A 14,940-nucleotide genomic window follows, 5' to 3' on the forward strand; every position below is an offset into this window, starting at 1 on the left:
TTTGTAGCGTTCTTATTGAAAACCCCGTTATCTAATTTATCAGCGTGACGACCTGAGTCAACTTAGCCATATCCGTCTGAATGAACCATCGGTAAAATCGAAATTATTATCAAAAGTCGCATTTTTTCGAATGTTACCTGACAAATATGAACATATGTATATCTAAGAACGTCGTGCGATTTGAAACAGATCTGATCGATCGTTATTTTAAGATTCTCAAATGAATGTAACCGCTTAAAAACAATACCTGAAACAACCCAGTGTACGAGTGCTGTAGCTTTATCATTTTTTTTTTTCATAATTACAATTTTAAATATTTTAAATAATTTTTCTTTTGTCTTCTCATTTTTTGTATCTTACGCTTTTCTTTCCTTTTATCTTTTATTGATTTATTTCGTTTCTTTATTTTTTATTGATTTGTTTTGGATTGATTGGACTTTCCAATTTGGATTTTCCTGCACGCAAACACAACACTGTTACAACTCTACAATGCATACATACAGGCGCCTTAACAACAATCTGCTTAAGGCGATACCTGAAAATCTAGTGTCAAGTTCAGCGAGTCTTTTGCGATTGTAAGTAGTCGAATGCCATGCTTCCTTATTAAACACCAAACATATTTTCTTTGATTTCTTTCGAGGAATGCTGCTATAGAGGTTAAAATAACTACATAAATAACCGATTACTTACGTAGTACATAGTATTATATAGTTAGCTTTAGTTTATAATTTCATAATATGCTAATTAAATACAAATTTTACTTTATACTTTTCGTAAGTAGGAACACGCTGGGCTGCTACAGCTTTTTTTATTGATAAACACACACTGTAGAAATTGAGTTTGCCTTGAGTACTCGATAAAGCTGTTTATGAATTGTTGAGCTCATTTTAGTAGAACTGTCATTTTTAGCTATTTATATGAATTTTGACATAAATTTACAAATATATGTATATACAAAATTTAAAAAAAAAATTGGAAGCTAATTTACTAAATATGTCACTTTTCCTACAGGGACATCTCGCACAATATCATCACGACCGTGGGACGTCGGGTCTTCAAAGGCGCGCAATCGTTGCGCAGTCTACAGTTGGACAACAATCAGATCACTTGTATGGACGAGCATGCCTTCAAAGGTCTCATAGACTTGGAGATACTGTAAGTTTTTATATTTGGTAGATGGCGCTGTAAGCAAATCATAAATTACGTATCAAAAATTATTTAAAAAAATCGGAAACTACGTATGAAATGATTTCAAATTTTCCATTGAATTTACTATATATTATATTTTTTTTATAATTTTTTCCTTTGCAGCACTTTGAATAACAACAACTTGACTTCGTTGCCGCATAATGCTTTCAGTGGTTTAAATCGATTACGCGCTCTACGCCTGTCCGATAATCCTTTCTCATGTGACTGCCATTTGTCGTGGCTATCACGTTTCTTGCGCAGCGCACCGCGTCTGGCGCCATATACACGCTGTCAGTCGCCCTCGCAGTTGAAGGGTCAAAATGTGGCGGATCTACACGATCAAGAATTTAAGTGCTCAGGTAAATCGCTTAATTTTTTTTTTAACTTGTTTGTATTATTTGTGCAGGGACAAGCTTATTGTAACGAAGAATTGGTAAAAATGTCCAAGAATTGTTGTTATGCCCAAGAATTGTTAACGAGTTTGATCACACCCAAATCGGTTATAATTTGTCACTTTAGCAGGGGAATTAAACCCATTTTTTAATGTCGGTTGTCGTTCAAGAGATCCTAAAATAGAAGGGTAGGACTTCTCATATGTCGCAATACAGAATTACAAGTATAGAGGTTGTTTCATTTCCAGGCTCCCTACTTTTTTTTAAAGAAAAAACACATAAATTTCAAATTTAATGGTGAATGTTTATTATCATTCAAAAGAACATTATTTGGCATTTATTTTTTGTAGATTATCTCTTTCAAATGTTGGCCGGGGCTACGTCTTAGATGGTCCATCCGTTGAGTCCAATTTTCGGTGACTCGTTCGAGCATTTCAATTGGTAACTGACGAATGACACGCGTGATGTTTTGCCCCAAGGCCTGAATTGAATCGGAATTGTCCACATAGACTTTAGACTTTACACATCTCACAGAAAAAAGTCTAACGGCATGCTACCACACGAACTTGGTGGCCAATCGATCGACCCAAAACGTGAAATTATCTGCTCACCGGAGTGTTCTCTCAATAAATCCATTGATTGATGCGATGTGTAGGAAGTGACGCCGTCTTGTTGAAACCAAATGTCACCGAGATCACGAGCTGCAATTTCGAATATCAAATAGTCGGTTATTATGGCACGATAACGGACGCCACTGACGGTTACGTTCTTACCAGTACCATTTTTGAAGAAATATGGAACGATGATTCCACCGTTCCACAAACAAGACCAAACCGTTGTTTTCTCTGGATGAAATGGTAGCCCTTGTATTTCTTCAGATTGCTCTTAGTCCCAAATGCGGCGTTTATGATTGTTTACATATCCATTGAGCCAGAAATGGATCTCATGGAAAAACAATACTGAACAAAAATAACAAGACAGATAAGCACGACTCACGCGTGATCTGTCAAAAAAAGGCTATTGAAAATGTACCTCTACTTGGATCACGATAGATGAATTTTTCATTCGATAAGATATCTTTATGAAATTTGGCATGGACTATATTCGAAGGTAACCCTACAATCTCCGAAAAAAATCTTCAGATCGAACCACTATAGCATATAGCTGCCATCAAACCGAACCATGCAAACTAAGTTCGTGTATGGAAACTTTAATTTATGAAAGGTGTTATATCTTCGGTGCAAATCGTTTACTTCGATTTTCTTGTTTTTTTTTTTTATATCCATTCAATGAGATATAAATAATATAAGTTTTGAACGCTTACAGCAATTTTTCATACGAATTTTATGGGGTCATTAAAAATTAGGAAAATGTAAAAAAATTCGATAAAAATATCTATACATAAATTTTTAATAATTATTTCCACCTCAGCTATGAGTATCAGCGCTTTCAAAGCATAATGACTGAAATAAATCATAAATAAACACAGGCACATATACTCACATGACTACTTTAATTGTATTTAAATTATAGTTAAAACATTTGTGTAATTAAGTACCCTTCCAATTTCATATATATTTTTGTTTTTGTTTGTGTTTTTTTTTTTCTATCTCACACTTTGCACACGCTTAAAGGTCTCACCGAGAATGCGCCAATGGAATGTGGCATGGAGAATAGCTGCCCACATCCGTGCCGTTGTGCCGATGGCATTGTCGACTGTCGCGAGAAGAGCCTCACAAGTGTGCCAGTGTCGCTGCCAGATGATACCACAGAATTGTAAGTATTTAAATGCAGAGGCACATAATTACATATGTATGTATGTACGTATGCACATGTGTATGTGTGCTTAAGTGAACGCTTGAGAAACTGTCAAATTTTTCGCTTGGTAAATCGTAATTTTTGAATGGCTTAAGCGGCCATTGTGGCACCTCCAGCAATTTAAAATTTCAATTTTTGTTTTTGTTATTTCTTATATTTTTTATTTATTTATTTCTTTTTCATGCCATCATTATTGTAATTATGCTTTACTTTTGCTTCTGCTAAACATTTTGCTTTGTGCAAAGTTTCTAAAAAAACTCATTTGTCTTTTCTATGTTCTCATTACAGGCGCTTGGAGCAGAACTTCATAACCGAACTGCCGCCAAAAGCTTTTGCGAATTTCCGGCGCTTGCGTCGCATTGACCTCTCCAACAACAACATTTCGCGCATTGCCCACGACGCTTTGGCTGGCCTGAAAGCGCTCACCACACTGTAAGTAAATCAAAGAGATTTTCTATCAAAAATCAAAAAAAAATATAACATTTAATTAGTTTTTTAAAATAAAAAAAATGTATAAAATTAATTTTTTTTTTGCATAAATTATTTTTTTTTTTATCGTTTTGATTTTGAAATTTTTTTTTGTCAAAATTAATTAGTTTTAATTTTATTTTTTTTTAATTCTTCTATAATTTTTTCTTTAAATCACTCACACCTATACGCTTGCAAATTTTCAAAATTAAAACAAACATTTTTTAAAATACAAAAAAAATAAATTTTTTAAATTTTTTTTATTTTAATTTTATAAAATTTTTATTGTATAAAATTAATTTTTTTTATTCTTTTTAATTTTGTAATTTCTTTTTTTCTAATTTTTAATTATTTTTTTTTTTTAGTTTTTAATTATTTTTTTTTAATTTTTAATTATTTTTTGTTTTTTGTTTTTTAATTTTTAATTTATTTTTTTTTTAATTTTTAATTTATTTTTTCTTAATTTTATTCACGCACTCCTATACGCAAGCAGCGTTTGTCGGTTACCTATCTTCGGTTATAACCCCAAATCATAACAGTACCTCCTTGCTTGTATACACTATATACTATATGCTTTGTATTTGTTGCTTTTTGTTAATTACTTACATACTTCTGTGGCCAAATGAGCGAAAAGATAAACACCAACATCAATCAATGAAGTGCGTCCCTATTATTTACACAAGTATGTGCTTGTGTGTGTGCATATTATGGCCATCAAGCGTTTACTTGGCCAACGGCAGCTGGCCAGCTGCTACTTATTTGGTTATACTTTTTTTTATTATTTTTTCATTTATTTTTTTAAGCCACAAAAGTTATTCACTTATGTACGGATTTTCGGATCTTTTTTTGGGATTAAAATTTGTTTATTTTTTTTCTTCTCAAAAGTTTCTCGTCTTAAGTTCGCATCGCTACAAACCATTAAAAAAATATACATACATACATATGCATGTATATAAATTCACACTAGTCTACAGTTACACCTATATACACTATTCTATATAACAGCTGCATTTAACAGCAACAGCCTTTTCAACTACAGTTACGAAAATCCACAAGTAATTTTTTTCCTTCACACTAAATTTTTGAGCACAAAACATATGCCAGCACAGCAGCGATTAATATCCGCAGAAAACTGATGTGATTGACCGCTATGAGCCCATATGAGAACAGTTAGTAATTTGTCTAACTATTTCGCTCAGTAATTTTGTCATATTCCCTCAGTTATTCATATAGTTTCGATCCATCTCTCCATGATTCATAACTGATTTATTTTCGAAGTCTCTACCTGTTATCACGCAATCTTTATCTTTCGATTATAGTTTACTTCAAACCCACAAAAATTAGGTCGTTCTGATGTTATGGCTTTTCGTTCGTTTCCTATAAGTTTCTTCCAACATTTAGTTTAAACACACATCGTAGAAACAGCTTATAAATCGATCATTGAGATCGGTCAAAATACGAACGACCCAGACCAGGATTTTTTATCCGGTTAGGGACTGTGAACTCGGCAGAAATGACGCTACAGCAACATCCATTTTCGGACCTTTGAGATCCGAAAACTGCCAGCAATGAGCGCATTCGGTCTACGCAATAAGGGCAGGAAGTCGGTACAGGTTTTTTCATATGCTCCCTATAGAGAGAAGGGCTTTTAAGTTGACGGTAGACGAACTGCTACGAAGTACAGCCTTCTTCAGGGATATGTGCATTCATTTCGTCTGCAGAGCGGCACTACTCGTTAACTGTGTGCTCAAAGCTAGTCAAGGAGTATCTGTCCACACTATAAATAGCATGAAGCTACCTACTACATCATCAGTTTCGTTTGGTGCCTGGAATCAGAACGGAATCGTTGGCAACTGCAAAGCCAACAAGCTAAACAGAGGATGCACCCTTGTCTCGCTCTTGTTTGAATGAGACTGACTTGAATCCATTCGCATCTCTCTTTTCAGTACTGAACCAATGGACCTCGCGTGCGCTTAACCGACTGACGTTCTAAGCTGTCGATATGAGATCCGTGTTAGGTTCGACCTCTTAACCTAACCTACTGATCTTTCCGATTTGTTTGAATTTCGTCCATTCTATCTTATGTTTTTTTTTTATGGAGTATTCTTTCTAATCAAAATATCCACATTTTTGACCTACAAAGTGTTCTACTACTGGAGAGCCGGGCTATGGTATGGTAAGATCCTCTTGACTCAAGATCGATCGTAAGCGATCCAATGAGCCCTTTGTCCTCAATAAGGATAGCCTCTCTCTAGTTGAGGGGGCTCTGAAAGACCATTGCCCTATCGGCATCCAGATGTTCTACTACTGGATAGCCGAGCTACGATGCCTTAAGATCCTTTTGGCCAGAAATCGGTCGTAAGCGATCCAATGAGCTTCATTGCCCTCAGTAAGGATAGTTTCTCTCTAGTTGTGGTGGTTCTAAAAGACCGTGGTCCTATCGGCGTCCATGTGTTCTACTACTGGTTAGCCGGGCTACAATATAGTAAGATCCTTTTAGCCTAATATCGATCGTAAGCGATCCAATGAGCCCTTTGTCCTCAATAAGGATAGCCTCTCTCTAGTTGAGGGGGCTCTGAAAGACCATTGCCCTATCGGCCCTAAACCAGCGAGGTGGTATAATCTCAGCACTTCCTTGTTGTTTGTGCCGTGCTTGCGAGATCAAGGCTTAAACACTTCCAAAACTGGTGAGAATAGAAATTAAACGCCTGAGAAAATAATTATTGTCCAAACGGCGCTTTGCTGGCTTATAAGTTCAAATTACAGGATTTCTATTTTTAAGGTATCACAAAGGACTGCATACAGTAGTCCAAGTCCGATCTTTGGATCAGCATTCAAACCTAACCTACCTAACCTATATTGCCGAGGCGAGTATATAATCTCCAAGCAACAGTATCTCAGTTGTCCACTTAACACAGCAGCACATTTAAAGAAAATGCTCTCCAGTGCTCTTGTGATCTCACTGATCTATTCGTACATGCTACTCTTCGGTACACAAGTCGCCGAAGTGGCTACGCTTCTTCACTGCAAAATTTAAATCCTGTTAAATGTGGGATCGCAGTCAGATTTTGGCATTTTATAAGTAAATTTATGCGCATATGTAGAAATATAATTTTAAGCTTTTCAGCGCATGCGCGGCATAAAGCTAACTCATACTCATTAATTGTAGTTTTCACGCATTTTTTTCTTCTGCACGTGCTTAACGCTTTTGTGAATTGTTTTTTTTTTTTTGTGTTGTTGCCGTTGCTCATAATAGCGGTAGTCTATAAACTTCATTTGTAGCATTGACTCCGCTCCCAAACCGGTTTTTAGGCAACGATTGCCACCAAGATTTTCGCTTCAATTTTCTGCTAAAACTCATTGGCGGCTGCCTGTTGGCCGGTGGGGCTTATAAATCAGTGCCTGCATGCATATATGCGTGTATAGGTGTGTGTATAATGGCATTTTTTTATTATTTACAACTTTGCCAGCGAACTACGAACTGCGAAAACACTTACTTAGCAGACATAATGCACTCACTCAAGCGGCAGCACCTTCAATCGTACGACGGTTTGTTAAGCCGTTCAGCTGTCCGTCTGTATGGTCCATATGCTATAAGCCACTCGTCATCAATGCCATACCCATTGTATTTACAAGTGTGTTGTTACTTGTTCTACACCACTCGCCGCGCTCTGCAACATCTCGTGGAAATCGTAGAATCTATTCGGAAACTTATGTACTTACTTACATTCGTACTTACTTGCTTACATACTTTCGTACTTACTTACGAGTTTCCTTACAAACTTATGTATTTACTTGCTGATATATCTACATAGAGGTATTTACTTACTTGCTTACTTACTTACATACTTACTTATGTGCTTATGTGCATAACTTGTGTTTTGCCACTTTTTGCACTTTAATCTGCAATCTTCTTTACACCAGCAAGTTCTGCGGCATTTTCTGCGAATGCCAGCTCTACTCACACGAAGACACACGAATACACATACACACAGCGCTTACACGTACTGCTGCTTCCCCAGCCACTATTGCCCACACAATTGTTTTGTATCACTTTATATCATACATTTTATCTTTATTTAAAAAACATGTCCACTTTTGTCTTACACACACAAACATTTATGTATATGAATAACCTACATACATACATACATATGTATATAGATTTTTTAATGTTTTCATTGTTCTTTTCTCTCTCTCTTACTTTTTTTAGCGTGCTCTATGGCAATAAAATAAAGGATTTGCCCTCAGGCGTATTTAAAGGACTTACATCACTGCAACTACTCCTGTTGAATGCCAATGAAATCTCCTGCATACGCAAGGATGCCTTTCGCGATTTGCACAGCCTCAGCCTGCTATCGCTTTACGATAACAACATTCAATCGCTGGCTAATGGCACCTTCGATGCGATGAAGAGCATACAAACATTGTAAGTACAAGGCAAAAATATCACCACTCCCCCAACACCAAATCTGTATGGTATCCTCAGCTCACTTCATCACATATCATCTCACCTTACCTCACCCATACTCATCTCTCCACACCTTACGTCAAATGCCATACATGCGTATGTTCATAAGAGACTACAAATAAATACATTTGTATGGTTGTGTGCGCGCATCTCAAATGCACTGCTGGTAAATAGAAAACAAAAACAACAAAATATATTAACTTTGGTTGCACCGTAGCTATAATACCCTTCAAAGTATAAAAAAGTAATACTAGAAGTAAATTTTGATTGGTCAGTTTGTATGACAGCTATATGCTATCGTGCTCCGATCTAAAAAATTTCTTAGAGGATTGTAATGCTTCCTTTGAAAGTAATCTATGCCGAATTTCGTGAAGATATCTCGTAAAATAAAAAAGTTTTCCATACAACAACTTGTTTTTGATGAATCAGTTTGTATGGCAGCTATATGCTATCGTGGTCCGATCTAAAAAATTTCTTCGGTGATTTTCTGTTTTCTTGAAAAGTACCACAACACCGAATTTCGTAGTGATATCTCAACAAATAAAAAAGATTTCCATACAATAACTTGATTTTGATAGATGACTTTGTATGACAGCTATAAGCTATAATGTTCCAAAATCGTTGATTCCAACACATGAGCAGCTTCTTGGGGAGAAAAGAATGCGTGACAAATTTCAGATCGATATCTCAAAAACTAAGGGACTATTTGGGGTATAAACAGACAGAAAGACGTGCATATATGAGCATGAAGTAACATTTGGTCCAGAGGTTCCGTGGGAAAAATATAAGATAAGAGTAGATTAGGTTTAGCGGATTAAAGTTCCGCACTCTGACTTTCGATGCTCACTCCTAGTATAAAAAAACTATATGGCTCAATTCATCACGCTGATCCTCTCTGACGTTTTCTAAATAATAAATTTAAATAACTTCGTGCTAGATTTAATAAACTTCGTGGCAAACAGGGTATATTCGGAGTTAAAAAGTTGCCAGCTTGTTACACATAATAATAAAATGCACTGTAGGCGCAAGAGTTCATCATGTGTGCTCGTGTTTTTTGTTTGTGTGCTCGTGTGTGTGTATCTGTGCGCATGTATGCATGTGGCATTTAACTCGTATCTAGCGCTTGTTCTGTCGCAGGAACAAAGGACATGACACCTAGGGCATTTAAACAATATGTCCGCAACAGTGTTGTCTACACACACACACTCTAACGCACACTGCACCATCAAATAGCTGTAAAAATGCGGCAAGCATGAAGAAAGTGCCGAAGAATGCCAAGCGCATCGCATTTAGGCGTTCGTTGTTTTGTTGCTCCGCCCAAGTGAGCAGTTTATCTGCTGGCTGACTTTACATTGAAGTGTGCTTATTTCTTTAATACCGTCATCTGCCCGCAGAGATGGCCTGTTGACGCAATGCAACAGTTAGATTTCTAAGTGGTTTTTGTTCTCAGAAGCGGCAAAAAGACACAACAATAAAAGAACAAAAAAAGAATTAGCTAATACGAGCAAAATGTCTCAATACAAGGGGTGCATGTCGCTTTTATGGTGGTTCCATAAGTTGCGGTGGAAGGTCTTGAATTTTTATATAAAATAGGAAAATAAGGTTTATATTTTCATACTCGAGAGTGAGTAAATTTGTAATACCCAGAAGAAGACGTTGGACGATCTTCTAAATTTTACATATCTATAAGATATCACCATCTCCTGTTAGTCGTCGCACTCGCTAGTTGTCTCCTACGTCACTGTTGACAGTGATAACTTCGAAGTCGTAGATAAGTTGGCTATCTTGAAAGCAGTATTAACACTAACAACAATGTCAGCCCCGAAATACAACGCAGAATACCTTTTACCAATAGGTGCTACTTCGGACTGGGTAGGCAATTGGGAAGTAAAGTCCTCTCTCGACGAACAACGACCAACCTCAACAAGCCCTTCATTATTCCCGTCCTGCTATATGGTGCAGAGGCAAAGACGATGACAACATCTGATAATTCGGCGTTACGAGTTTTCGCGAGAAAGGAAGAAATTTGCGCATTGGCAACGCATTCGATGGAACGCTGAGCTATGTATGAGTTATACGACGACATTTATATAGTTCAGCGAATTAAGAGACAGTGACTAGGTTATGTCGTCCGCATGGATGAAAACACTGCAGCTCTGAAAGTATTTAATGCAGTACCCGCCGGAGGAAGCAGAGGAAGAGGAAGACCTCCACTCCGTTGGGGAGATTAGGTGAAGAAGTACCTGGCTGCTCTTGGTATCTCGAATTGGAGCCAAATTGCGAAAAGAAACAACTGGCGCATTGTTGTAAACTCGGCTATAACCACGTAAACGGTCTCAATAAAGAAGAAGAAGAACCAAAATCATCACAATGTGGCAGAAACGATGGAAAATCAGTCTTCAGGTGGCTCCACAGACTGATACCGGACATCCATTCGTGGATAGTGAGACAATGGAGACCTAGATTTCCACCTGACCCTAGTACTCAGTGCCCATAGATGCTTTAGAAGCTACAAATTTCGTTATGACTTTTTTCCGTACTGTTGTCCGACGTGTACAGAATATATAGAAGTCTCTGTACATGTTCGTTATCCTCGGTTTTTAAGTATAAGAAAAAACCTGAAAACTACATTTGGCGATAGTTTCACAGTGGAAAATTTGACAGCATTTATGTGTCAGTCCTCTGGTAAACTGTCAGCGAAGCGTCAGCTCTAATTACGACAAGATTGAAACATTTACGAAACAGATTACATCAGTCGGTACATACAAAAGAGGAAACTTAAATGTCTTCTGCTCTCTTAAGAAGTAACTTCGTCTAGTGGTTCCGTGTGAGAGATATGAGATGGGAGTAGGTGAGGTTTAGCGGATTAAAGTACCGCACTCTGGCTTTTGATGATTTCTCCTAGTAAGAAAAGAGATGGAATGCTCTGCGACGATCTAAGCTAGTCCCTCACGTCAGCATCAGTGTCGGTTCCAAAGTTTGTTCAATTCTTGTTTTCTGATCGTAACTTCGAACGGAGAAATCTGCCAAACGGCTTTGAAAGCTTTCGAAAGTGCTTTGAAAGCATTCGAATCGGCTTTGAAAGCTTTCGAAACAGCTTTGAACGGTTTTGAAACAGCTTATAAGACCCTAAAACCCATTTCATAACCGCGAGGAGTTGAAAATCAGCATTTGAGGTTATGTTTTTCGTTGCAGTTATCTTTATTAAGTAATAATTACTTTTCGATACATTTTTGCTGGGCAAAATATTTCATGTTAATTGCAAAAACATTACGGTATTTTTTTTTCAGCATTCATGTGTCACGCTGGCAAAGCGAAGGTTAACTCAAAAGTTTTCTATGCAAAGCTAAGACAACTTGCATTAGCCTTTCACTGCTTTCGTGCTTTTATATTCGAATGCGCACTTGCGGGCGTATGTGTGCATGCGTATATGCCTGTATGTTGGTGTGTGTGTGGGTGTGAGCTTTCACGTATGACACCTACGTACACTTGTAAATTCTTTTGAAAATGAATTCCTTTCTGTTTTTTGTTAACAACTAAGATCTGCTTATTCATAGTATTTACATAAGTATTTGCTTTTTATATTTTCATATTACTTAAAAACTAAATGCGAACAAAAAAAAAAACGGAAAACTGAAAAATACCAAAGGCATCTGGCAAAGAATCCCTTCATTTGTGACTGCAATCTTCGCTGGCTAGCTGATTACTTGCACAAAAACCCCATCGAGACAAGTGGCGCACGCTGCGAGGCCCCAAAGCGCATGCATCGGCGACGCATTGAGTCGTTGCGTGAGGAGAAATTCAAATGTGAGTACCTACATACACACATACGTACATATATGTATACTAGTTATAAGGGTTATGCATGCTGCTGTATGTTTGTAGAAAAGCGTGAGTAGCAAAAAGTCAAGATGTGCATATGCGTGGCGCGTTGTCGCTGCTGTAGGCATAAAGCATTAAGCAAAAAACTACAAAAAAATAGCGCGTTATATTAAAAATTAAAAAATAAAAATAAAGTTTTAACACGTCCTTACAGCAGTCAAAGAAGATTTATGTATTTCCATTCGTTAGCACATGCTGGCAGTTGTAGTTATGAGTAAAGGCAGCACTTCAGTCCGAAAATAATAAATTCCTGTTTTTTACAGATTGCAACTTCATTTTTACTTATTTTTAAATGCAATAATAATAATATTTCATAAAAAAGGTGGGCAAGGCTCATTTAAGTTAAAACGAAAGAAGAAAAAATATATATATATTTTTTTACTTTAATGTTTTTGTTCTTTACGCAGTTAATTAAATTAAATAAAATCAAAAATTTTGTGGAAAAGCACATAAAATGATAATATTGTTATATTTTTATAAACATCGAAATTATTTTTTAAGTTGCTAATTGTTTTTATTAGTTAAAGAAATAGATATAAAGAAATATATTTCTTTACTGTAATTACTTTTTCAAAATAAATTAATTAAAATGCGGCATTTTCTGGAAAAAATCCAAATATGATAACATTTTTTTATGATATTTAATTTTTTTCAACTTTAAAAAAATATACATAAATATTTTTTATTTAATTTGGACAAAAAGAAAACAAAATGTACTTTGCCAAAAAATTCTGTCTAGAAATTAAAATATTTGTTAGTCGAAAAAGTCTTTTCGTATTTTGTCAATAGATGTCGTTGCAGTCGTATACATATCTCCAGTGCTCCCAATCACATTGTGTCATATTATATAGTGTTGGAAAGATGAAATTTTAAGCTTCTTTTAATCAAAAAATTTAATAAAAAAAAGAAGTTGAAAAAAGTTACCGCTGTTCAAAAATGAGTGAAAATAATGAAGAAATTATCTAATATTTTGAAATTTTCTTATAAAAAAGGGAAGAATGCAATGCAAGCCACCAATGAAATTTGTGAAATTTACGGAGCCGCTGTATTAGTTCATGTAGCACAATAATGGTTCGCTCGCTTCCGTTCTGGAAATTTCGATGTGAAAGATGCACCTCGCTCTGGTCGACCTATCGTGGAAATCGACTTTTTATTATGGAAGAGATTGACCAGAACCGTCACATAAGCAACCATGACATCGCTAAGAAACTTAACATTTATACTCAAACGGTTTTGAACTATTTATAAAAGGCGGGCTACAAAGAGAAGCTCGATGTTTGTGAAAATTTTAATGGACCGAATTAATATCTGCAATCTATGAGCTGCTCCAGCCTGGTCGAACGATTGATTCCACATTTTACTGTCAACAACTGATGAGATTGAAGCAATAAAAACAAAAAACGGCCAGAACTGATCAGCAGAAAGTGCTTCGTCTTCCATCAGGACAACGCTAGACCACACAGAGAGGAGAGCTTGGCTGAGAAGTTTTGATGCATCCACCATAAAGCCCCGACCATGCACCGACCATGCACCATCGGGCTGTCATTTGTTTCGGTCAATGCAGAACTCCCTTAATGTAGTAAAGTTGGCTTCAAGAGAAGCCTGTGAAAATTACTTGTCGCAGTTTTTCGCCGAGAAACCAGAAAAATTTTACACTAATGAAATAATGTCTTTAGCGGAAAAAGGCAAAAAGTGGTCGACGAAAATGATACATATTTGGTTCATTAGAGGTTCATTATAAATATTAAAAAAATAAGTTGAAGTTTGTTTAGAAATACAAAAAGACTTATTCGAAGAGTACCCAGACTTAAAAAAAGTTCAGTTTCTGAGAAAAAAATAGTTTCTGAACAAATGCTATTAATAAGGCAACTTCTAAAAATAATAAATATTTTAAAATTTTAATAATAATTATTTTTAATAAGCACGTATTACAAATGTTTGAAGGAAATGTTATTTGAGAGAAATCAAAGAAAAACACACACATATTTTATGTAATTATGTGCTTATTTTAAAACATTCCAACGTTATTGTTATCTATATATTTTTTTATTATTTTTAATATAATTATTTTATTTTCTGATAATACTTATTACAAACAGGCTAGAGAATTTTTTCAAATATGCAAAAAATACGTCTAAAAACGTGCCCCTCATCAAATTCATCATTCAAATAACTGCGTGTCGAAATAATTACACGCAGTTATTTGAATTAGTATTACTTAATTACATATTTTAAATATTCATTATTACTACCCAAAATAAAACAAAAAATATTTAAAAGAAATGCAATTACTGCAGCACAAACACATTGACGCCTAAAAGCATGCTTCGTGCACGTCGTCTGTGATTAACATTGGCATTGCCATATGCACATTATGCATGAACTGCACTTTCCTCATAACAAAATCACGCATGCACACAAATACATGCATACATTTTTTAATTAACACATCTATTTCATTCTACCGTTGTTTTTTTTTTATTGTTTTTGTTTATTTGCAGGCTCCTGGGACGATATGCGTATTAAATTGTCGAGCGAATGTCGCGCAGATGTCGATTGCCCGGCAATGTGTCAGTGCGATGGCACTTCAATTGATTGTTCAGGTCGTGGCCTCAAAGAAATACCGCGCGATATACCGCTGCACACCACCGAACTGTAAATACGAATTATTCTCAACTTTTTTTTTTCTGTGTTTTTTGTTATTGCTATTTCTGTTATGGT

At 35.9% G+C, this 14,940-nt stretch overlaps 1 protein-coding gene across 1 annotated transcript in view; it reads left to right on the forward strand.

Annotated features, from left to right (window-relative positions):
• Positions 1 to 503: 503 nt before the first annotated feature.
• LOC105226846 (protein slit) overlaps positions 504 to 14,940 on the forward strand; it is a gene marked incomplete at its 5' end in the record, with an annotated part of 32,996 nt that continues 18,559 nt past the window's right edge. Inside the window, 8 exon segments of the mRNA XM_049453335.1 lie at positions 504 to 575; positions 1,012 to 1,155; positions 1,312 to 1,547; positions 3,215 to 3,356; positions 3,687 to 3,830; positions 8,080 to 8,295; positions 11,987 to 12,144; positions 14,721 to 14,874. Coding sequence (XP_049309292.1) covers positions 504 to 575; positions 1,012 to 1,155; positions 1,312 to 1,547; positions 3,215 to 3,356; positions 3,687 to 3,830; positions 8,080 to 8,295; positions 11,987 to 12,144; positions 14,721 to 14,874 — 1,266 coding nt within the window.

The sequence above is a fragment of the Bactrocera dorsalis genome, chromosome 3, assembly GCF_023373825.1.
Source record: "Bactrocera dorsalis isolate Fly_Bdor chromosome 3, ASM2337382v1, whole genome shotgun sequence".
In the NCBI taxonomy this organism is placed as follows: Eukaryota; Metazoa; Arthropoda; class Insecta; order Diptera; family Tephritidae; genus Bactrocera; species Bactrocera dorsalis.